The sequence below is a fragment of the Taeniopygia guttata genome, chromosome 24 (genome assembly GCF_048771995.1).
Source record: "Taeniopygia guttata chromosome 24, bTaeGut7.mat, whole genome shotgun sequence".
Taxonomy (NCBI): Eukaryota; Metazoa; Chordata; class Aves; order Passeriformes; family Estrildidae; genus Taeniopygia; species Taeniopygia guttata.
The window spans coordinates 68,018-91,374 of NC_133049.1; the positions used below are offsets into that span (position 1 = coordinate 68,018).

The 23,357-nt window shown below is 44.4% G+C and overlaps 1 protein-coding gene across 1 annotated transcript in view; it reads left to right on the top strand.

Annotated features, from left to right (window-relative positions):
- The window catches only part of LOC116807435 (nuclear pore membrane glycoprotein 210), a 62,288-nt gene that overhangs the window by 21,175 nt on the left and 17,756 nt on the right, over positions 1-23,357 (top strand). The window contains 15 exon segments of the mRNA XM_072918099.1: positions 82-113; positions 2,071-2,562; positions 9,845-9,925; positions 9,927-9,961; positions 10,741-10,872; positions 11,692-11,788; positions 13,291-13,441; positions 13,774-13,906; positions 14,631-14,789; positions 15,249-15,317; positions 15,612-15,718; positions 17,133-17,273; positions 18,460-18,597; positions 21,288-21,443; positions 22,800-22,998. Of these exon segments, the coding sequence (XP_072774200.1) occupies positions 82-113; positions 2,071-2,562; positions 9,845-9,925; positions 9,927-9,961; positions 10,741-10,872; positions 11,692-11,788; positions 13,291-13,441; positions 13,774-13,906; positions 14,631-14,789; positions 15,249-15,317; positions 15,612-15,718; positions 17,133-17,273; positions 18,460-18,597; positions 21,288-21,443; positions 22,800-22,998 (2,122 nt within the window).

The window sequence follows — 23,357 nt, forward strand, 5'->3', positions numbered from 1 at the left end:
GACATTTCCATTTGTGTTCTTTATCAGACTTACTCGGGTGTACATTGATATGTCTGTAAAATTACCTCCGATTCCTGGCAGGTGTATCCTGCTCCCATTCTCCAGCACACCGGGTAACCCTGAGAGGAGGTATTTGCACTGTCTGTCCTGGCAGGAGGGCTGTGCTGACTCCTATGGATCTCACAGCAGCGCAGAAAGAAAAAGTGGAGCAGTGCAGCAACGCTGCTAAGTCAGCCCCTGATGTTTTAGTGAGTCCTTCCTACCCCTGAGGCGGAGACTCCTCAGAGCACACCCTGACTGCACTGGCTGCCCCCCAGCTCAGCCTCCTCTGGCCAAAAGAAATGCTAGCACAGTGCTGCAATGCATGACTTACAATTCAAGGGAGCACACAATTTGCTTGGTAATTTTACCATATAATGGAAACTGTAGATTTGCTCATCAATGTCCCCTGCCTTACTCTGTTCTTAAAACCGCTAGGTTTAGGGTTAGGGTTAGGGTTAGGGTTAGGGTTAGGCTTTAAGGTCCCAACTGCACCCTGCTGATCCTTATGAAAAGAATTCAAGTCTAAGAAGTATTTGCTACTGGAAAATTATTCTTCTCACATTGAATACTCATCACCACCGCTGCTGATGAGAGAAAGGAAATAAATTCTGAGATTGCACACTCTGCTTTTAAAGCTAGGAAGTATTAGGATACAGACATTTCCTCACCTCATTCACAACACAGGATGCAAAATACTCATTATCTACCTCTTATTTACTCAGTTGTATTTGTACTAACTGTAAACACATTGTACTCTTTAGTCATGGGCAATTTTTTACATTCCTCCCTAATATCCCAGCCTTTGCTGAACTCATCTTCCCAAAATGTCTACAAAGAAAGCTTCCAACTTCACTGAGAGAAGTAGTAAAGAAGATAAACAACCCTCAGTATTTTGGGGAGCGATTTAAAGTGCAAGAGCTTGATTTGCCAACACCTTTAATATCACACATCTTTCTAGGCCCAGCTCCTATTAACTTAAATTGCAGCTGCATAGTTCAGCTCTTCTCTAAATCAGACCATACAATTTCATGATCGTTAATCAGAAAATGAGTAATACATGCACAGAAGCTGCAGGGAGAACTGAACTGTCCAGCAGCACACATTCCTCTGGGATAGAAAGTGGAACAGCATTGCTGAGGTACTGATAAATAAAACACGAGCTGAATGAATAGTGCAAAAGGTGCTCCTATGTAAAGAGAACGTCCTATATAAGTTTACTTTCTTAGAATAAATGAGAACTGGCTAACTTCAGTAATACCACCTAAATTAAAGCTGGGTAAACTTTTAGCTCATGTGCCTGGACAGCAAGCTGATCTTCTGAGTAGGATTTAAGGATCTTTTAAGGATCTCCAACATGCATGTTACCTTCCTGAAATCCATTCCCCTGATGCATACATGTACCATGCTTCTGTCATAGGTAAGGACAAGCAGATCCTTCACACATGGAGCATCACTCATAGTAGGAAAGGCTGGGACAATTTGGTTTGTTCAGCCTGGAGAAGCTTTGGGGTGACTTAATTGTGGCCTTCCAGTACCTTAAGGAGTTGACAAAAAAGATGGGGAGAGGCTATTTGCAAGAGCCTGGGATTACAAGAAAAGGGTGGGTGGCTTCAAACTGAAAGAGAGGGGTTTGAGATTAGATGTTAAGAAGAAATTCCTCCCTGTGAGGACGGAGAGGCCCTGGCACAGGTGCCCAGAGCAGCTGTGGCTGCCCCTGGATCCCTGGCAGTGCCCAAGGACAGCCTGGACAGGGCTTGGAGCAGCCTGGGACTGTGGAAGGTGCCCAGGGCGGGGGTGGGAGTCGGTGATTTAAGGCCCCTTCTGACCGAAACCATTCTGAGATGCTGTGGTAATGAATGAACAGTTTCTCAGTGTACCTGTTAGCACCAGTGGGTCGGGGAAACATGAAGGGGGCCAGGAAGGCCAATGGCACCCTGCTTGTTCCAGCACTGCAGCAGCAGGACCAGGGCAGTGACCGTCCCTCCGTGCTGGGCTCAGCTGAAGCCACGCTTCGAACCCTGTGTTCAGCTTTGCTACCCACGACATAACAGACATTGAGGTGCTGGAGCCTGGCCGGGGAAGGGGAAGGGTCTGGAGCACGACTCCTACGAGACACTGGGGGTTAGGCCCGGAGAAAAGGACGTTTTTCAAACAGCCGGCTCCTGGCCATTGGCACCGCGTGAGTTCCCCTGAGGGAGGGCGGCGCGTCCCCGGGGGGCGGAGGGCGGCGCGTCCCCGGGGGGCGGAGGGCGGCGCGTCCCCGGAGGGCGGAGGGCGGGGGAGGCCGTGCCCAGCCCAGCCCTGCCCTGCCCTGCCCTGCCCGGCCCTGCCGCTCTTTCGCGCCCCGCACGGCCCCGCCAGCGTCAGCATAGCTCTCCCCGCGCCCGGGGCGCTGCCTCTCCTCCTCCTCCTGCATCTCGCCGCCTCCTCCAAGCTCAACACCGCCAAGGTGCTGCTCCCTTTCACCCGCGGCAGCCGCGTCAACTTCACGCTAGAGGCCAGCGAGGGTTGCTACCGTTGGTGAGTGCAGGTGCCGCCGCCCTTTGTCCGTTCTCCCCCGCCGGCTCCTGCGGCGGCTCCCCGGCCCGCGGCGGGGCCTGACGGCTCCCAGGCAGCCGGGCCCTCTCCCACCGCTCTCACCTCGCTGCTGGCAGGTTTGGGCGGCCCAGCAGTGCGGGAGCAGGCATGGAGAGCATCCCGAAGGGGAAAGGTTGTTTGTTGTTTGCAGTGGGGGTTCAACCCGCTGGAGGGGGGCAGTGTCTGCAGGCCGGGCCCTGAGCAGGAGGTCCCTGCTTGTAAAGGAAGCTTCCCGCCATGGCTCCGTGCCTGACATGTGCCTCTCACCGCTGTGCACCCACCCACACACCCCACACGTATTCACCTGCTTCTCTCTGTACCCCACAGCCCCCAGCTGCTGCTCTCTGTACCCCACACACACACTCCACCTGCTGCTCCAGGTACCGTGCCCACTGTGCCTCCACACCCGCACTGCTCACCCTGCTGCCCCGCACTCCCACAGTGCCACCACACACATGGCCACAGTCCCAAGTGTGTGGGGACAGCGCCCAAAGTGCTGCTGCTGTGGAAATACCCCTTCTCTTGCTGTGCTCAGTAATGAAATACCCCTTCTCTTGCTGTGCTCAGTAATGAAATACCCCTTCTCTTGCTATGCACAGTAATGAAATACCCCTTCTCTTGCTGTGCTCAGTAATGAAGGTCCTGACAGCTCTGAGCTCAGGCTGTGGACATAAAGGAGTCATAGCTAAGTCGGAAGCCTCTCACTGCTGCTGCAAGTGTAGGTAACAGTGCCCTTAAGACTCCACCTGGGAACAGTGAAGTGGAGTTTCAAAAGTGAAAGCTTTCCCAGTTTTCTCAGTGTTGAGCACGTGGGATATACTCCAGGAACTTCTGGCTGGGAGCCCCCTTCCTGCCTGGCACAGGGGGGAGGACTGGGTAGTGTTGAGCACAGAGGCTGAAGGCAAATCCCACAGCAAGGGCAAATTTAGAAAGCTCATGTTAGTCTTCATGGTAAACAAATGTTGCCAACTCGTCCTTTCTGTCGAGCTCTAGAGTGGTAACTTAATCAGTAATGAGCAGGAGGTACCCACCTGAAAAAGAAGCAGCAGTTGAGGTATGTTTAGGATGATACTTCCTCATGTGCCAGATGGATGTGTGTAGCAGTTTTCAGGTTTTTTGTGTGCGGCAGTTACTGAAACACATCTTAAAGGGCTATGTTTTCATTCTCTTTGTTTCTTTGCTTGGTTGTTGTACATTTCTCAATCTCTGAGCTGGGAACAACCCTTTGTTGCAATTTATATATTTGAGGATGCTTGTGCAGAAGAGCAGTAATTAATTTTACCCAGAAGTCAACTAAATGAAAGTTACTAGATGAGATGCTTGTGGTCATGTAATTTAATTTTTAATGGACTGCTTTAGTGAAAATCTCATAAGTGTGGGTTTTTTCTCTTTCCTTACTCAAATTTTTGAAGGCTGCTGAGTCTTTAAAAGGGTCTGGCTTGTGAGGTAAAGTGCATTGCATAAAGCTAAACCCCAAAACTCATCAAAGCACCAGTAAAATCTGGCAGTATGGACTCCCTTTCCTGTTTGCCAGTGAGCTGTGAGATGATGCTGGGCTGGCTGCAGCCATTCCTGCACATGCCAGGTGCTATCCCGCTGTCAGAAGCATGGAGATCTTTGCTAATCTCACTGAAGTCTGCAAATAAAAAGATGTAAGATTGTTCTCCAGAGAAATGCCATATTTGATCCACATTCATATCTCTAATGGAAGTGATTTTTGTGCACTTCAGAGCATGTTCCATTGGTGCTGTTTGCCAGTATACAATGGCTCATATCCCTCATGCAAAGGGGCCTCAACATCCTTTTCCATCCTCTCCCTGTGCCCTTCAGAGATGACTTTTGGCTGAGAATTAAGGAAATTACACCTAATTCACCTTCTGTGTGCTGTCATCTTCTGTGGCTTGTAGAATGAGCATTTATTGACTTCTGCTTTGCAAGGCCTGGCAGGATGTGGGTTGTGAAACTCGACGTGTGCTCGGCAAACCCTCCGGAGGAAGGAGCCGTGTGTGTGCCTGAGCGGATGCAGCAGTTGCACCTGGGGCTCTCTCCCTCTGCATCCTTGTCCCCTCAGGCCTGGAGCTGTGGGGGGACAGAAGGAATTGTGTCTGGAGGAGCAGCAGCACAGCCACTTGCTGACACCTGTGCTTCCTGTCTGAAGGAGCTGTTACTGGAGAGGGACTGTGGAACTGACCAAGTTAGGAAGTACCAAATGCAATAGCTTGGGATGGAGTGACTCTTCCTCACATTTGGGAAATGATAGGTGTGTTTGCATGCATGAAAGCAGGGATTTGAATGGAAATGGTCAGATTCAGACCCTCTGTGTCTGGAGAGGGGACTGGGAGTTTGGGATATGGGAGATTGTGGGGTTAGAGGTGGCCTATGGGAGCTGTTCTGGTTGTACAGCAGCATCTGATAGCTGCTTGACACCTTTTGAAGGTCTGCATTACTCATCTCAAGCATTCAGAATTCAAAGGCAAGTGTCCAATTTCCTGAAAGATCAGTCTATAGCATGTTGTGACTTTACTTTTTCCCAGTTTCCCTTTCAGCCTTCAAGTTTACGTCTGAAAGTAGGATATTTTCAAAGTGATTGTAGTGGTGTCTGAGAATTGCACTGATTGAGAGGGAAAGGGTCAAGTTCTGTCATCATCCCAACAGACTGGGAGTAATGGTAAAGTTACAAGCATGGCTCTAAAGTATTTTCTGGATTTCAAAATGCTCATGCCTTCTGGAGTTTGGGTTGCCTTTATATTAAAATTATTTTTTTGGAAAAAGCTTTGTTTTCAAAGCAGACGGTGTTTCCATCTGTTAATATTGTATGTGGCACTATTTTCAGGCATAAAATACAGTCTGTGCAGATATATTTAGCATTTATATTGCATCTGTATTTGTCTTTTAACCACCTTAATCCATAAATTACACCTGAAAGAATGAAAGCATTCAAAAGCAGAATTTTCTCCTTGAAACCTGCCATACCATAATAACATTTTTTTTGGGGGAGGATGGGAACACACACACACACCAAAAAAAATTCCCCCTAAGGTATGCTCCATGGCTGGGTTTTTGTAGCAGAAATTACCTGCAGTGTACAAATATGTTTACATATTTCATTGTTTCATGGAGCGTAGAACTGAGATACATGGTGAGGGCTGGTGGAAATGAAGAGGAGTTTATTGCCACCTTAATGAAAGGTTTGTGTGTGCTACTGAAGCCCTCACTGAAGGAGTTGTAATGAGGTAATTGCCATGGGAGAGGAGCTGGTGGCACAACAGTAAAGGGAGAGATGCAGTGGCTGAGTGGTGTTGGAGCTGTGGGATGCACAGGTACTTCCAGAGAGCCCAAGCCCACTGCACAGTGCTGCTGTCACAGTAGTTGGCTGGCAAAGCTCATTTTCCAGCTCCTTACCTTGTCGTGTTGTTGTTGTAGATTGATCTTACTTCTCCGTCTGCTGGTTTGTGTGCTTTTAAAAATCTGTATCAGTCATTGAGATCTGTTGCTTTGCTCTAAGACCAATAGTCTCATCCCTGGTAATGTGGGAGTTGTGTTGCTTCCTGGATCACCTGTTTTACCACAGGTCTAAAAAACCTGTCTGAATGTCACAAAAAATATTTTGTGTAAGCTATTGTTAACTTCCATATTGTGAAGCGACATCTTAAATAATGTTTGTTCTCCCTCTCCCTGACTCACCTGCTGCGCCTTCCCAGCAGGGCTTCAAGCTCTTGGAAGTGCCAGCAGGAGCTCAGGACTGGTTTGAGGTGTGCTGGGTGGTAAAGTGAGAGGGGCTGTGCTGCTGTGACTCAGGTGTGTGTGTTACCTGAGAGTGTTGGCTCAGAACCAGAGCAGGGGGTGCGAGTCTGTGGCAGAAGTGTTCTGACAGAGCCCAGGAGGCACAAGAAATAATGTTGTTTCTCTTAGCTGATGTTTGAATATCAGTGCAAGTTTACTGTTGAAAAAAGCTTTTTCTCAGTCTGAGCATCACTTGCCTGCTAAGGCAGACAGAAGGACTAGGACTTGTTGATTTTGGGCAATATTTCATTGTTGAACACCCATGAAATAAATGTTCTAGACTTTTGCTCTCTTTTTAGTCCCAAGAGTGGCTATATAATGTCCCCAGTGTATTGGTCAGTCCAATCTTCCCAAACTCTTGGAGTCTTCTACTGCTCAGTTCCCGCTGACTGCATACCAGCCCAAATGCCCAATAAAATTCTAAAAGATCAGATCAACTGGCAGTCGTAGTGCAGCTCCACAGAGGTGGATTTTTGCTGACTCAGTCATCCGAGTTTAGTCTGAAGAGCTGACAGAACAGTATAAAACACTGGAGCAATAAGAATCAACAGAGAATTGCCAGGGAGAGAAACAGGAATAAGTGCCTGATCTTTGAACCAACTGATGAATAAATGAAGTATAATCTAGTGGGGTATTGATTGACATGTGGTTTTACAGAACAGTCAATGAAGAACACAGGCCTGGGTTTGGCTAGATGTGTGGCTACAGTCTTGGCACATGGCTCTGTGTCTGAGGCCCTGGAGGGGGATGGAAATGGTGAATGAAGCACAAACTGACAAGAGGACTGGCAGCCTCTTTGTTGGTGCCATTCATTCCTCAGCAAGTAGGATTTTTCTCTGAGGGAAATACAAACTGGGGACTTTGGTGAGCTTTTTTCCCCTTCCCTCCTCAGTCTTCCTTCAGGTCCTTCCTCCCTGCCTTGCTGTTTCTTACAGGCACTGGCTTTGGGATCCAGAGCAAGTGCCAGAAATGCTTCCCATTGCTGGCTTCTCAGGATCTAATTTTGCCTTCTGACAAGCCCAGCTCTCAATGTCACACACACTGACACGCTGCTGAAGAGCTGCTGTAGTTGGCAGAGGATCCAAGTTGTGGGTTTTGTCACTTAAAGCTGAAGATTCTTTTTCTTGCCCATCTAGGACCCAGTAGTGATCCCAGCGTAGTGCTGCTGTAATCCCCAGCCTGGCTGATTAATGCCTTTGCCTCTCTGTGCTTGGCCCTGCATCCAGGTAGCTGTAAGCAGAATGTGCTTCTGATATTGCTGAATGATAGAGGGGCCATTGGATACTTCCTGTGTTCTGCTGGAAAAAACACTTCTCGAGCAGATTGTTTTTAAATATAAATCCATATGAAACCAAGCCTCAGAAAGGTCCATTGGAGTAAAATTTCTATGAAAAAAAAGACATTCAGGTGATAGTCTACCTCTTAAACTATTGCTAGAAGCCAAATAGTGTCTAATCTCAGTTTCTCTACTGCAGTGACTGGCTTTTAGCTGCAAAAGCATGAAAGTTCCTTTAAAATTGGAGAGTGTATGTTTGCAGTTAAAATTTAATTTTTGTTGATGTATTCCTAGTCTGAAAAGTATCCTGTAATTAGATTCCTGTAATTAGATTTTACAGCACTCCTATTAGTGCAGGTCACAGTGGTTTTGTATTACAATTCATAGCCAGATATTAAGAGAAGTAATACAAACCACAGTGAAACCCCTGTTGTGTTGTAACCACAATAAATACCAGACTGTAAGAATGCAAAATCCTCAAATTAATAACACAACATCTAATGGCAGAGAGTATTAAGCAGTGTAAAGAGCTAAATAAAAGTCAATTTCTTACATATAATTCTTATTTAAAAATACCTGCAGGCAGACCTAGTCACATGTACATGCTCAGCTTCAAAAGTCAACCAGGCAAGTACAGGAAAAGCCTTACTTGTTGTGAAGGCTTATGTTGTTTAAAGAAACTTGCTAAATGTTGGAAAAGTGTTTCATGGTTGCCTGGGAACAACAGAACAGAAGTAAAATAACTAATTGCTCACTTTAAATCTCTCAAATAGATTTTAATTTTTTAGAGTAAAGCTGTGTGCTATTAATACAGAAAAGAATATTATTTTAGAAACAGTTTAATCCCTATTAAAGATATGAACATATTTGTGTACATTGTTTAGGTATATAGACTAGATATAAACAAACAATTTTCAGGTTTAAGCTTTTAATTAGTGTTTAAATTGCCCATTGCCTACTTCTGTGGGCTGTTTTTATCTTGATTAGATAAAGTACTTTGAAATTCTGGGTCAGCAGTTGATATTGTAGTTTCAAAATCCTCTAAAACTACTCCTTATGGAAGCAAAATACTGTTGGGAGCTTAAGGTTTGAAATGGGATTTGCAGTTTTCTTGCAGTGGCTACGAGCAGAGGCCCGTGCTCACCCAGGCTGCAGCTGTTAACTCTCAGATAATTCAGTGCGCTGTGATATGTTGTTTTTCAATAGATACAATTTTAGTTAAGGAGAAATTCAGTTTTTTGCTGGTGTGGATTTGTTGGTTGTGCCATTAAGAGAAGGAGGTGAAACCTGTGTCTGGGAACTCAGTCATATGTGACATTGCTGTTTGTTTGGAACTCCCATCCTGCTCCTTGCTGGGTTAGAGAATTTTTCCCACACATCCCAGGTAGGCATTTTTGTACATCTTCCAGAGAAAAAGTCCAAGCCATCCAGCTTCCCCAAATTACAGGGGGGAATCCAGTGCCTGGTTTAGGTTGCATTTACCAGAGAGCACAGCTGTCTGCTCTAGAAGTTTTCATCAGAGCTGTGCTATCCGGAGGAGCGATTCCCGAGCAGCTTTGTCACCCATCAGTGCTTGCTTTCATTGTTTCAATCCTTCAAAGGGCCCTTGTGAGCGGATCCCAGGCACACAGCGGGGGCTGTTCCGGGCTGGGTTCCCGAGCAGCTCCCGGCGCTGCCTCTCTCCCTGGCTCTGGGCTGGGACGGCCCCGGCACAGCCCGGGCACGGGGCTGAAGGGCCGGAGTGACTAGCGAGGGCTTTGGTTGCTGCAGCACTTCACTGGCTCTGCACTTACCCCTCAGATGTGCAGTGCTGCTAGCTCAGATTTACTTTCAAGAGGCTTGGTTTTTAATAACTCTTCAACTTTTGTTGTTGTTTTCTCTTGACGGTTTTGGTACACTGGAAGGGAATGCTGGGCTCCACTAAGTAATACCTTGGGCCTGCTCCATGGGTTTCGGGGAAAGTTGATTGATTCCGTGGTGGAGAGAATGGTGAGGTTGCCTGCCCTGCCTCTGCCCTGGGCTTTCCCCATCCTCAGCCCACGCTTGCCTTGGCTGGGGTCCTTGAGGAGCTGCTGCCATCCGCTCCTCCCAAAGGCAGCTGCTGGGCACGCAGCAGGTGCCGGGTGAATTGCTGGGATCTGTGTGCTGACAGCTCCCCACCCGCAGGTCGTCCACGCGGCCGGAGGCGGCGAGCATCGAACCGCTGGGGCCGGCCGGCTGCCTCTGCTCGCAGAGAGCGCTGGTCCAGGCGCCTCACCACCATCATCTCTGCCGAGGACACGCGTGAGTCTGAGCTAACCGCTGCTTCTCGTGCCCGTCCTGCCGTGCTCCGCCAGCAAAGCTGAGATCTGGAGCTGCACAGGCGCATTTCACTTCCTATGCACAGTCTTTTAGGCTTTCCATCGCCGTGGAAAAGTAAAAAGTTTTAACTTCTGTTTGCCTCAGATAAGTGTTAATTACTTTAATGATACACCCAGGAAAAAAGGTAATTCTTAAAACCCCCACCCCCAAAAATCCACAAATAGAGGGGGTGATTGAAATATAAAAAAGTGTTTAATAAAAATGACTAGCGCAAATTCAGATACTTAGTATTTGAAAAGCTGGAAGTTGCTTTTGTGTCTGTCATACAATATATCTGGTTAGTTTTTATAGTGACAGAGAGGCAAAGCCGGATGGCCAATTAAATGTTGTGCAGTCACTAACTGAAGGAGTTTATGGGCGTTTATTGTCTGTGGGTAAAATTCATCTCTGGGACATAAGAGCACTGTAGCAACTCTGCATAAGCACTCCCAGACAACACCTGTACCTGTCAGTGTAAATGGAGATCAGAGTTTCTGCAGATTTATTCTGCAGTTCAGTGATGAAGGGAACTGTTTTTCTTGCTTTCTGAGCCACTGTTTGACCATAAGTTTCTTCATGAAGGTCATGACCAAGTTTCAGTTCCTTCAGTGTCAGTGCCTTGTGTCACTGGCTAAATTTGAGGTGCATCTTGATTTATCATTGTTCTTGATGAGCACATCCAGTGTTGTGCTTTCTTGTGCTCTTTCTGATGTCTCTTCAAGTGACTGGAGAAGTGCTTCGCTGTGATGCCATCGTTGATTTAATTCATGGCATTCAAGTTGTGTCCACAATGAGAGAGCTGTACCTTGAGGATTCACCGCTGGAGCTCAAAATTCATGCTTTGGATTCAGAAGGTAAGAGATCTGCTTGTAGGAAATCAAATATATATTGAAAGTCCTAACTGTCTGATAAATGCACTAGCTTTATTTGTCACACTGTTGATTGTTTGAAGCCAAGTGGAGAATTTTAAGGAGTTTCTCTGGATCATACCTGGTGAAGTTGTCTGTTCCTTTTTTCTTTTGAGCTGAAGTAGTCTAAAGAATTTTGCAAAAGGATGTTTTTGTGAACAGTCAGGTATCTGACAGGAGGTTCCGAGGTGATGTTTGAGACCAGCCACCTATTGCTCAATCTGTTTAACTACTACACAAACACTTCTGGGACACACCATTTAGGCTTACAAGAGTCAGTGCATTTGTGAATGCATTGTTATTTAATAGGAGCAGAAAACTTCTGCTTTTTGTAGCATCAGAAAAAGAGCCATGATCTGATATGAATTCCATGCTTACAACAATCAAGTTTTGTGCACACACAACACTCCAAGCAAGGGAGTTTTAGAACAGCTACTGAAGGGAAATAATGTGTCAAGCTGCTATAAAAGGTGGAATTAACTGTGTTGGTTACTGTGCCCATCCCACCTGTGTTTGTAAACTGTGAATGTCAGGTGAAGTATGGTAATATGGTGATACGTTAATAATGAAAAGTAAATTTGTTTTTGTCCTATGTGCAGTGCTGGATTTGTGGCTCAGTGTTGTGCAAATTCAAGGGTACTTCATGGTTCTTCTTGTAGGGATAAAATAGAGAAATTTCCCAGGGAAATAGGTCATGGTTTATGTTCCAGGAAGACTCTATGCTCGTTCTCTATTTTTATTTTAATCTGATTGTTTGATTTGTAGGAAACACTTTCAGCACTTTGGCAGGGTTGGTGTTTGATTGGACAGTGGTGAAGGACCCAGAGCCTGATGGCTTCTCAGATTCCCACAACACTCTACGGTAAAGTAATTTCCTTTGGTCTCAAAAGTTGGTTCAGTCTGATGTGTAAAAAATACTTTCCCACATCTAGGCAGTTTACTGAACTGGTGCCTAAAATGATAATGTTAAGGGTCAGTTGTTTCAGTTTGGGTTTTTTTAACCTACTCAGCAGCCTGGGCACTTTGTTCTCTTTTTAAATTAAACTGATAGTGTTAGTGAGCAGCTCTGGTAGCTCTGATGCAATAATTAGAAATAAACAGATGCAGTTGTTGATCTTTCTGAAACATCTCATGCAGAAGGAAGATTTACCAGTAAGATTGTTATCTCAGGATTTCTGCAGAGTTTTATTTTTCACTTTTGAAGGGAAAAAAGTCACTTTCCATTTCAGAAAGGAGCTCTCTGAGCCTTAAGAGTTTCAGGTGTCAGTGGACACTTAGTTCTGGTGTTGAAATAGGAGGATTCCTTGTGGGGAAACCAGTTTTCCTACAGAGCAGAATGGTTAACAGCCAACTTCCATCCTCAAACTGACACTCCAAATACGCTGCAGGTGGGATGGGGGAGCCAGCAAGACTTTGCTCCTGGGCAAACACAAACTAATTTTGCAGCCTTAGAGAAGCAGCGTTGGCTGGGGAAAGCCTGCTAAGCCCATAATGCACCTGAAGCTGCAGGTACAAGTGAGAGCCAGAATGAATGGCTTAGTGGGACTGGATATCCCAAGTCCTGGTACATATGGAGCTTTTTTTGTCAGTATAACTATTTGCTGATGTGATTTTAACCAAACTAATATTGGTATATACTCTACTGTTAGCATAACTATGATACCATAGAAATGTTCTACAAGTGGTACAGCTTTGCAAAATAAATCATAAATTGTCAGGAATATGTTAATATCCATAACTGTTCTCCATATGGCTCCACTGGTTTTTCTCTGAATGTGCACATGAAGCCAGGTAGATCATGTGCATACAGAAGGTGACACCATGTGAAACATGCTCCTCTTTCCAAAATTTCCTGGCATTTGCCCGTTCATGGCAAATTCCTTCCCTCTCTTTTGCCACTTTTCACTGAAATTTCTAACAGTTACTACAGGTTTTCTGCTTGCAGACTAATTTCATAGTCATTTGTTAAATACGTCCTGGCTTCTTGAGGGAGGTCAGAGTTGAGTTCTGGGTTTGTTGAGCTATTGCTTTTATAAACATAAGCTTTGGGTCTTGCACATCAGTTCTTCTACAATATAGAGAGTTTTTGCAGTCTCACCTACTGAACAAACTGGAGAGGTAATTGTAGACAACATGTGCAGTCTTGTGATAGCTCACAAGCAAGCTTCAGACAAACTTATCTGTTACAGAAATTAGTTGCAGATACCTCAAAGAATGAGTAAAATTGGGATATCTGGTCCCAGGGAAGTATCTTAAATCGGCTTAAAAATGGAAGTGGCTGGGAGTAGATGCTGGTGGTGTTTCTCTGTGGGTAAAAAAAGGTTGGTTAACAATTTTCTGTTCACTTTGTGATTCACCTTTCAGTATTCTCAAGTTCTTAGAATCCACTTACATCCCGCCTTCCTATATATTGGAAATGGAAAAAGTTGCCAAGCAAGGAGATACCATTCTGGTGTCTGGAATAAAAACAGGGAGTTCTAAATTAAAGGCAAGACTTCAGGAAAGCATCTATAAGGTAAGATTTTTGGATGTCGGAGGGGAGGACGTATTTCTGAATGTGTGAATGAGCATCTGTTTTTCTGTAGTCTCCAAAATGATCTTCATAGCGACATGAATTTTTTCTTCATTCTTGCACTGTGTGCACAGAGCAGATCTCTGTACCATTCACTGTCCCTTGCATTTTGTTGTGACAAAAGTCAAGATGAAACTAAAGAGCCAAATAATAAAAATAAAATTGCAGCAAATAATGTTTTTCACTTCCAGATTCTAAGTTCCTGCTTCATGGTCTGTTTCAAACAAATGAGCTGTATTTAATGTGGTTACTTTTCTTTCCCCCTCTATCAACAGAATGTTCAGCCTGCAGAAGTCAGATTGCTTATTTTGGAAAACATATTTTTAAATCCAACATATGACATTTATCTTCTGGTGGGAACATCAATTCAGTACAGAGTTCAGAAACTGAGGCAAGGGAAGATCACAGGTTTGTTCTATTCTCATTTGTTTTTATTTTTTAATGCTTTGTGTTAATTTTTAACAGCTGAGAAATTTTTAATTGTGTTTAAACTATATGTTAATGTTTAATACTGTTTTCCGAAGGCACACAGTGATAGAGCTGTTTAGTTCTTTCTGTCAAAAAAATTGTGACTCTTAAGAATATACTCTTGCAGATTTGTCAAGGACGTGGAGACAAGGGTAACTTAAAATGAGAGCTAACACTGTCATTTTAGTTGTTGACAGTCACTAAGGAACTGACTGACTTTCTTGCTTAAATCAAATTTAGATTAGTAACTTTTCTAACAAAAAATGTTTTATTGGCAAATGGATTTGCTCCACAAAGTGAAGCCTTTATAAATGTGGGTTATCTGGCTTTATGCCTATTTCAAAATGCAGTGCCTTGAGTTTTCTCTCCTTTTTTCCCTTTCATCTTTTTTTTTTCTTTTGAAGCTGGAAATCAGTTGAATGTTAGGTCAAAATACTGAGATTGCATTAGTTGGGAATTGCAGTTTCACAGACATTAAATTTGCCAAGAAACTCATTTTGTGTGTGTGTGATGTGAGGACAGAAGTGCTATTTTTACAAGACACTAGAAATATTGATTTCATATGTGCACTAGGCATCAGTAAAAAGTAATCAGCAATAATTAGCAGCAGATAGCCACTGCCACACCTGCTTTTATTGTTTCCTATGTTTTGTTTCACGTCCAGAAATAGCAATGCCATCAGAGCAGTAGGAGCTGCAGCTCCAGAACAACATCCTCCATCCCAAGGGAGATCCCTCCCTGCCAGTTGCCAAGCTGGACCAGGCAACATCCACTGTGACTGCGTTGCAGCAGGGCCAAACCAACTTCATCCTGGTGCACAAGAGTATCCTTCCTTGAAAAACGCTTCTCCAGCCACCACTCTGTGGCAGGAGACAAGCTTTCCACCCTTGGCAACATGGAAGGATCAAGTTATCCTCATTTGTGTCGAGAGTCTGGAAATCAGGAGCTGTGGAAAGCAGCACTGCTGTGAATTCAGTCTCAGCACAGCTGTCTGATGCCTTGGAATGCTTTAACAAATTAAGTTGGCAAAAGATCACTTAAATCATGTCTGTTCCCCTCAGTCACTGTAGAAATGTATGGGGCTTTATTTAATGTTTACATTTCAGTCCTTATATTCTCTAGTGAGATCTCTCCAAAGTGCTCACTGTCCTGCAGTGAAGTGGGGAGAATGTTTATTTGCAGTGCACACTTAGCTTTAGAATAGCCAAAGAGGCTTGAGGAGTGCCAGGAGAATGCTGCTCTTGGCTTGTGCTGAACCATGTGTTCCTTGACTGAGCCGCAGGTATCTGCATGCAGGGTGTGTCCTGGCTGCCCAGCAGCACTGTCTGTGTGGTAGCTCCTGCATATTTGGGTTGGTATTGCTGCAGTCTTCTGATTGAATAATGCAATTTCTGGCCTTGTTTCTGTGATTTTCATGCTGTATCTCCACGCTTCCGTTCAATGTTAGCTTTCACAGAAAAGGAATTTTATTCATAAAAATAGCTCTATGTTAAATAGGTTTTATGTACTTTCTTTTATCTCTGTAGTCAGCAGTTTAAAATAATGAATGTTCATCTGCAGAGTGTGGGCACCAGAAGCAAAATGCTTTTCTCCATTAGATAAAGAGGCTGTTGGTTTGTGCTGTTCAATATTTCCTGTTTTGCAGGATTTACAGTTCATCCAGGTGACAGATGGGTCCTGGAAACGGGCAGACTTCATGAAATTACAGTTGACGTGTATGGTAAATCAAGCAATAAGGTGTATTTATCTGATGTAAGTTGAAATGTTTAGATACTTTTCTGTGACTGTCTCTTAAATCCTGACTTGCTTTGGAATTATTTGAGTGATTTCTTATTTACATTGAGACAGGACAGTGCAAAGCTTGTTGTTTCTTGCCTCTTCATTTTTTCATTTGTTTTGTTGTTGTTACTTTTTAAAAATAAAGCACTCTGGGTGATTCATGTGAAGTTATTGGAGTCTGAAGTGCTGTAGAAAAAAAAATGGAAGTTGGGCAATGTCTTTCTGTTGCAGCATTTTTGAGAGAAAGAGGACATGAATTACGAAATTTGAGCTACTCCAGTCTAGGCCTCAGATTGAGGCCTGGTGAGGCCTTCAAGCCTCTGACGCAGTTAGAAATTCAGAGCTTGTGGCGCAGATAGAAAATAGTCTTAAGGTGGTGTGGGGACCACTGGGTTGCTTGGGTGTGAATTAGTATAGGTTTTATGGTGTAAGGTGTAGGCCGTTTTAAGGACAAGGTAAACAATATTGGTTTGCCAATCAGAATGTCTTTGTTTTTGTAAACTATGTGGAAGCTTATATAAACTACCACCATATCTTGAATAAACGGAGAACGCTTGATGAACCACATTGGTTTGAACCTGCGTTTGTCTTGTCCAGCTTTCCGTGTTTCTGAGATTCCCTGGCTTTATCTTTCAGGTTGGATGGGGCTTGGAGCAACGTGAAATCACCCAGTGCCACCCCTGCCATGGGCAGGGACACCTTCCACTGTCCCAGGCTGCTCCCAGCCCCGGTGTCCAACCTGGCCTTGGGCACTGCCGGGGATCCAGGGGCAGCCACAGCTGCTCTGGGCACCTGTGCCAGGGCCTCCCCACCCTCACAGGGAAGAGCTTCTTCCTTAAATCTATATACTAGGTACCAAATACACATAGTTCTTAAACTGCAGAGGAAACGAAATTTAGATAATTCAGTTGCAACAAGAAAAATTTTATTGAATTACTGCTTTTGAGAGTATTTGATCTAGGGGAATATTATTTTATTTCCCCATAATTGCTTTTTGGGATACAGATCTGAGTTTGAGCTAGAGCTTAGTAGTCTGCCTTTGAGACAGTATATTCATGTGTTCTTTTGTGTTGAAGAAGGAAAAAAATTAGAAAGATACTGTAAAATATGAACTACTTAGTGGTATAAATATAGGTACTTTCATGTTAAATTACATTTAACATGAAATTTAAAAAGAAACTTTCTGTGGAGTTAATGTCTCTAAAGGTAAAATCTTACTGAAAGACTGAAACTTCCACAGGGAGAGTTCTAATCAGTTTCAGCAGTGTGTCTTTGAATTGTGTTATTAAACAGTTTGCTTACTGACTTCTTGTTGTATGTTTAGGGCTTTCTGTCCTCCACTGATGTCAGTACCTGTGGCAATTTCTATTTCATGTTTTGGTTTTAGAATATCCGAATTACTACAGAGCTGTCCGGAGAACACTATGATGTGCTGCAGTCCTCTCTGAATGGGTCCTATCATTATGTGATGGCTGTAAAGGCAGGTCAGACCACAATTGATGCTGCACTGACATCAGTAGTTGACCAGGTGTGTCTTTGTGAAAACTCCTCTGCTTCACTGGCAGGCCTAAAATTAATTGAGCTGTGCAGTAGTGACTTCTTAGCAAAAGGAAACCTAAGAATTATGTGGGTCTGAGCTGTCTTTGTTTGAACAGATTGAGAACCAAATTCTAAAATCCTTTCTTCATGAAAACTGTCAGTTGAGTCAAAAGAGGATTTGCTTAAATTAAAGACTGTGGGATTTTGCTCCCGAGCATGTGGCAAACTCCTGTTAGGGCAGTGGTGCATGGCACTGATTTCTTTTCTTGTGGCAGATCCTTGTGCTGGGCAAGGGGCCTCTCACAAGGCTGAGGGAATTTTACACTTTATTGTGGTAGGATCATCACTCATACCCTGACCTTGTTCTGCAGTCAGTTACATTGGGGAAGTTTGCTATCAATTGGTAAGTGACCTTAAACTCTGGAATGACAATTTGCCAAATGTATCAGCCTGCACATTTCTCCAAATTAATATTCATTAACTTTCTGCTGGTTGGGCAGGTACTTGAATGTATGGCTAACGAGGGCACGTTGTGTGGAAGTGAATTGCTTTTGCTTGAAAATTCAACACTTCAACCCATTTGCTGTAAAATCAATTTAGTGATTCCTTGAGCAGGATTTAATAGCTCCTTCAATGTGATACACCTCAGTCATTTTCTGTGTCAGAGATGTTCTCTTCAGTGGAAGAGCATCCCTTGAGAGTTGTTTTTCCCTCAGAACTGCAGCAACACTGTGTTGTGCCAGAGGGTCGTAGCACTGCAGTGACAGCAGAGCTATGAAGGCCAATGTTTGGGAGGGAGGGCTGAGCAAGGGCTCTTTCAGGCTGAATTTTGTACACAGTGGGATGAGCAAAGAGTAAATAATAGGTGTTGAGCCTCCAGATTGGTTCTCCAAGTGAGGTCTCAAAATAGGAGCAATGAAAGAGTATATTTTTTCTTGCCTTCTAAATTAATGTGGGCACCTGGATCTTCATAACAATAGCACTCATTTAGTACAGTGGCACACCTTGCTGCCAGGAGCTATTTGCTCACTAGGAGCTCTGTTCATAAGTGATCCTAAATAGTTTTCCTTCATCTCTGAGGTGTTTTCAAGGACATGTCTGTACCTAAGGACTAAACATTAACTCTGGGAAGCTCTGTGGTGCCATTTATAACACCGTGGTTTTGCACTTTGCAGGATGGAGGTGTTCATACCTTACCAGTTCCAGTGAGAAATCAGCAGGATGTGGAGATCTATGTTCCAATATTGCTTGTACCCAGCATTCTGATGTTTCCTTGGCAGCCAAAAGCAGGAGTCTACCAGTACACCATCCAGGTATGCCAAAGAAGTACCCAGCTGCTGGGTGTGTAACTCGGGCAGGCACACTGAGGCCTGACACCACTGAGCTAGGGCTGACTGTGGATACTTCAGGCACAGTGGCATCCAAAATGTAACTTGGAGGAGCTTCATGGGACGTTAGTTACAGGAGTTAATATACAGTTTTAAAAAAGCACCAAGAAACCAACAAACATAAAATCCCACTGACTTCTACCTCTTGTCTTCCCTTCCTCTCTCCCTCATGCATGCACCACGCACCTATGCCTGGAATGGTTGGGAATTCCAGGAGCATCCTATGTGCAAAGATCCACAGCAATCATTAGAGGCTGCCCTTTGCTGGCAAGGTTGGGAAATATGAATGGGAGTGTGGAGTGACTACAAAGAAGGGCATGACAAGATAAATTAGCAGCACTCTGCCAGCCTTGGACATCAGTATTCCTCACTGGCCACACACCTTGTGCTCCTAATACAAAGTTCCAGGGAGGCAAAGGCCACAGCTTATTTGCAGAAGGGATGATTTCCATGTTCCCTAGGTGTGTCTTTGCTCCCAAGCTGTCGGTTATTCCTTTTGCTTCATGAAGCAAATGGTTTGTATGCCAGTATCCAGTATCTCCAGTCTAAGTAGGGAAAAGAAAGTTGTGATTTCTCAGCCCGGGCTCTTATCCCAGGCCAGTGATACCCAGACCCTGCACTCAGGTGTTGGATGCACAACTCCTACCTCTCCCTTTTGGCATAAAGTGGTGCTCAGTGTTGGATCTGTGTTAATTAAACTATATGCAAATAGGCAGCAGGACACTTGGTGCCAGGCTCTTCTCCTAGGTAACAAGGGATAGGATGAGAGGAAACATCTTCATGTTTAGATTGGATATTAGACAAAGTTTTTTCACAGGAAGAGTTGTCAAGCCATGGCACAGGCTGCCCAGGGCAGTGGTGGAGTCACCATCCCTGAAGGGCTCAAAAATTATGGGGTATGGGACCTGAAGACATGGTTCAGTGGTGGACTTGATAATCTCAGAGGTCTTTTACAGCCTTACTGATTCAGTGACTCCATGGAGAGAATCAATCTCACAGGATTAAATTGCATTCTCCAGTGTAAGTCTAAGGGCAGCTACACTGAGTTAAGCCCTGTATAACTCTACTTGTCTGTTCTGTGGGATTAGTTTGGTTTACTTCATGCTATTCCTGACCACACCAGCAGAGTGTGGTAAAAATTCTTAGTACTAAATCTGCATTTGCAGTACTTCATAATTCTGCTGGAGTTTTCCCAGTAAAGGAAAGGAAATGCGGTTTTGTTTCCTACCTCTTTCACAGTTCTGTTCTCACCTTATCTTGCATATATAATGAAGTATTTCACTAGAGAACAATCCTTCATGGTACTGCAATAATTGTCTCGCTGTTCTTACTTTACTCTGATGTTTTTCTATAAAAACATAAAAACCTTTTTCTCCCAAGATTTAAATTTTTCTGAAACTGAGACCTTTCTTCTGGTCTCTAGATTCCACAATACAACTGGTCGACAGCATACACACAGCTCAACTGTTCCTGCCTCTCCATCAGAGTTTGCCTCCCACTGCATAGCTTCAGTCAGGCTATTTCAAATGGGTGAATAAAGTTTTTCTGAAAACAAATTGAAAGGGATTTTTGGATCTAGCCAAATTCTGTTTATGGCTGAAGTAACTCCCTCCAGATGGTACCAGAATGCCTGGCAGGTTTTCCTTTGGCAGCTGTCTGGTTTGTTGGGGGTTGCTTTGTTCATATTTGTGCCAATGAGATGGTTCCTGTTGCCCTCCTTCGGCGCACGCATGAGAGGTGCAGTGCAGCTGTGCGAGGTGGGCACCTGGAGGTTCCTGGGGAGGGCACTGCTCCCAGGTAGCAGTGTGGAGCTCCCTGCCAGGCTCTGGCTAATGGTGAAGCTGCATGGGAAGCTGCTTTACCCTTCCTCTCCTCAATGCATACTGACTGTCAGAGACAGAAAGTGTAGTGAGGCATCTGGGGTTTATGGCAGGGACCTGAGACTTCATAGTTATTAAGAATTGGGTATTTCTGTTTTATGTTTTCTGCTCATCTCCCTGTTTCAACTGAAACACCTTTACAAATATGCTGAGCCCTTGGATTCTTTCAGCCTTTCTCACCACATCCCATGCATCTCCTGTAACACACCTCTGCCTGTTTATTTGTCTGTGTCCTTCTGTAATCAGATTGTGCATGTGCTCCGAGAAAGGAAGAAGGGAAATGACCCTCCTCTTAATTTTCTTTTTTTTCTCTTTCCCTGGTAAAAATTACTAGCTAAGCTCCTGCATAATTTAGATTTGTTTGTTTTCCGCACTGTCCCTCTAGAGAAGATTTATTACCTTGTTCATTTTTAATTATGAAAAAGGTTAAAGGAAATGCTGAGGAAGTTAAAGAAATTAAAACAATACACATTTTAAAATGGCTCCAGTGTTCACCTGTGTTTTACTGTGATGGAATTTTTGACATTTGTTTTGGTGTGTGAAAGAAGCTGAAATTAAAATGAAAGGTAGAAATCTTCTCATCTCTCTATTGCTTATTAAGTTCTGAGGTGTTATTTTATTTGTATGTCCTATTCTCAGTGCATTCCTGGTTTCACGCAAGATATCCAAAGCTGTGGAATGTGAAAACCATGTACTTGATTAAATATTTGAAAGATTTTTCCCTCTGTATTTCAGACTCAGGGTGGAAGTGGCAACTTCAGCTGGTCCTGTTCTAACCAGGCAGTAGCCACAGTGACAGTCAAAGGAGTGCTGAGCACGGGGAGCGATGCTGGGGTCAGCATTATTCAGGCGTTCGACGTGCGGAATCCGCTGCTTTATGGCGAAATGAAAGCAAGAGATTCATTGTTCAGTGCTTCTTCTTGAATGTGGCTTTTGGAAACAGCAAAGGCACTGAGAATGCCATAGGCAATCCCCTTCCACTTCCTGCCCTGTGGCAGGTTAAGTGATTTGTTTCACTTTGTGCTTTAGGGAATCCAACCCTGTTCAGTACATTAACTTGACTCCCATTTTTGCCCCTTCCTGATTTCCTTGGCAAGCCTTTTTTCCTGCTGGAAGTTTTAAGTGCAAGAAGGAAATGGTAATTAACTCCTGGCCTGGCCATCTAGGCAGACAAGCCAAACTAAAAATTCATTCTGTAGGGTGATAGGTGGGTGTTCTCCCTTGATACCAAAGGGTGACAGTTGTTATCGGGATGTACAAGGAAATTTCTGTCTGGAGAAGTACCTGAACTGAGCACCGTGCTGCAGACGGACTGCAAATACCCGAGTTGGCCAAGAAAAAACAGTACTTTGGGAAAATTAGGAGAAAATGGCAATAAAAAACATAGCTCCCAAGAGGGATTTTGTGGTGTCTCTGTAGACCATCCCCTGTTCTTAGGTCATTGTGGTCAGTGTGTGTGGTTTGGAGTGAGGAGAATGCTGGAACAGTACATCTGGTGGCCCCAAAGGGAGGGGTGTGACATTAATTTAAATCTGTTCAGAATTTAACTTACACACTCGCTCTGAAATAATTCTCTGAACAGCCTAAGATGCTGCTTTTTAGCAGCGCAACAGTTACCAGCTGGAGACACAGGGAGGAAGATTTTTTCAGCTAAAACTTCTTATCCTCAAACATAAGTCAAAGCCTGACGACAGAAAGAAACCTTCTAACCATGCGAGCTTTCAGAGCAGTGTATTGCACAATCTGAATAGGTTATTTTTGAATGCTTTTTTTCCTGTGTTAGGAGCTGCTTTCTGTGTGGAACAGCTCTTCAGAGTTCTGTTTACTGACCTCAGTTTTTAGTAGTAGTAGTTTTAGGAGTAGTTAATCCACACAGATTATAGCTTTAATTCTGTCCCAAACAGTTTGGTATCCTGAAGCCATTTGCAGAAGATTAAGTAGTTAAGATCCTAACACAAGATCTTAACTTAAGATCCTTAACTTAAGTAGTTAAGATCCTGCAAATAAAAGCTGTGATAGCTATGAAATCTCTGGTCTGAGGTAGATTCTTTAATGGACGATAAACCTCTCCCAGCTGGTGATGATACCCCTGGCGATAGCACACAACAGTCCGCACTTCAAAGTCAGTAAAGCAGAAGAGAGAATGACAGGAGCAGCAGTAAAAGGGAAGCTCACCAAGCTGCTGTGGGCTTGGGCTGGCGTGGAGCAGAGCAGTGACCCAGCCTGTCCCTGTTCCTTCCCTGGCAGGTGTATGTGAGCGAGCCCTGCGCCATGGAGTTCACTTCCTGCCAGGTGGAGGCACATGTGGGGCAGGTGCTGGAGCTGCCACTGAGGATCAGTGGCCGGACCAGCGTGGACAGGGGCGAGCTGGTCCCCCTGAGCAACTGCTCACAGCTGGAGCTGGGGGTGGAGCTGGAGAACCCTGGCGTGTTCAGCCCGCTTGAAGGTGCTTTAACTCCCTCCCTGGTTTGGAAGTTAAATTGGTGACAGGTCACACCTCTCCCAAGTCACCCTTTTCCCTTAAATCACTGATTCATAGTTCTGTACAGTATCCCCACAGAACTGCCAACCTCAGAGGGGAGGGGGACCGAGTAGTTTTATTTTGAGGATATATTTGCTTTTTTATGCAGAATGGTTTGAGTTGGAGAGACCTTAAAAGTTCTTCCAGCCCCACCCTCTGCAATGGGCAAGGACACATTTCACCTGTCCCAGGCTGCTCCAAGGCTTGTCCAGACTGGCCTTGGCCACTTTTAGGGATCCAGGGGTAGCCACAGCTTCTCTGGGCACCCTGTGCCAGAGCCCTAC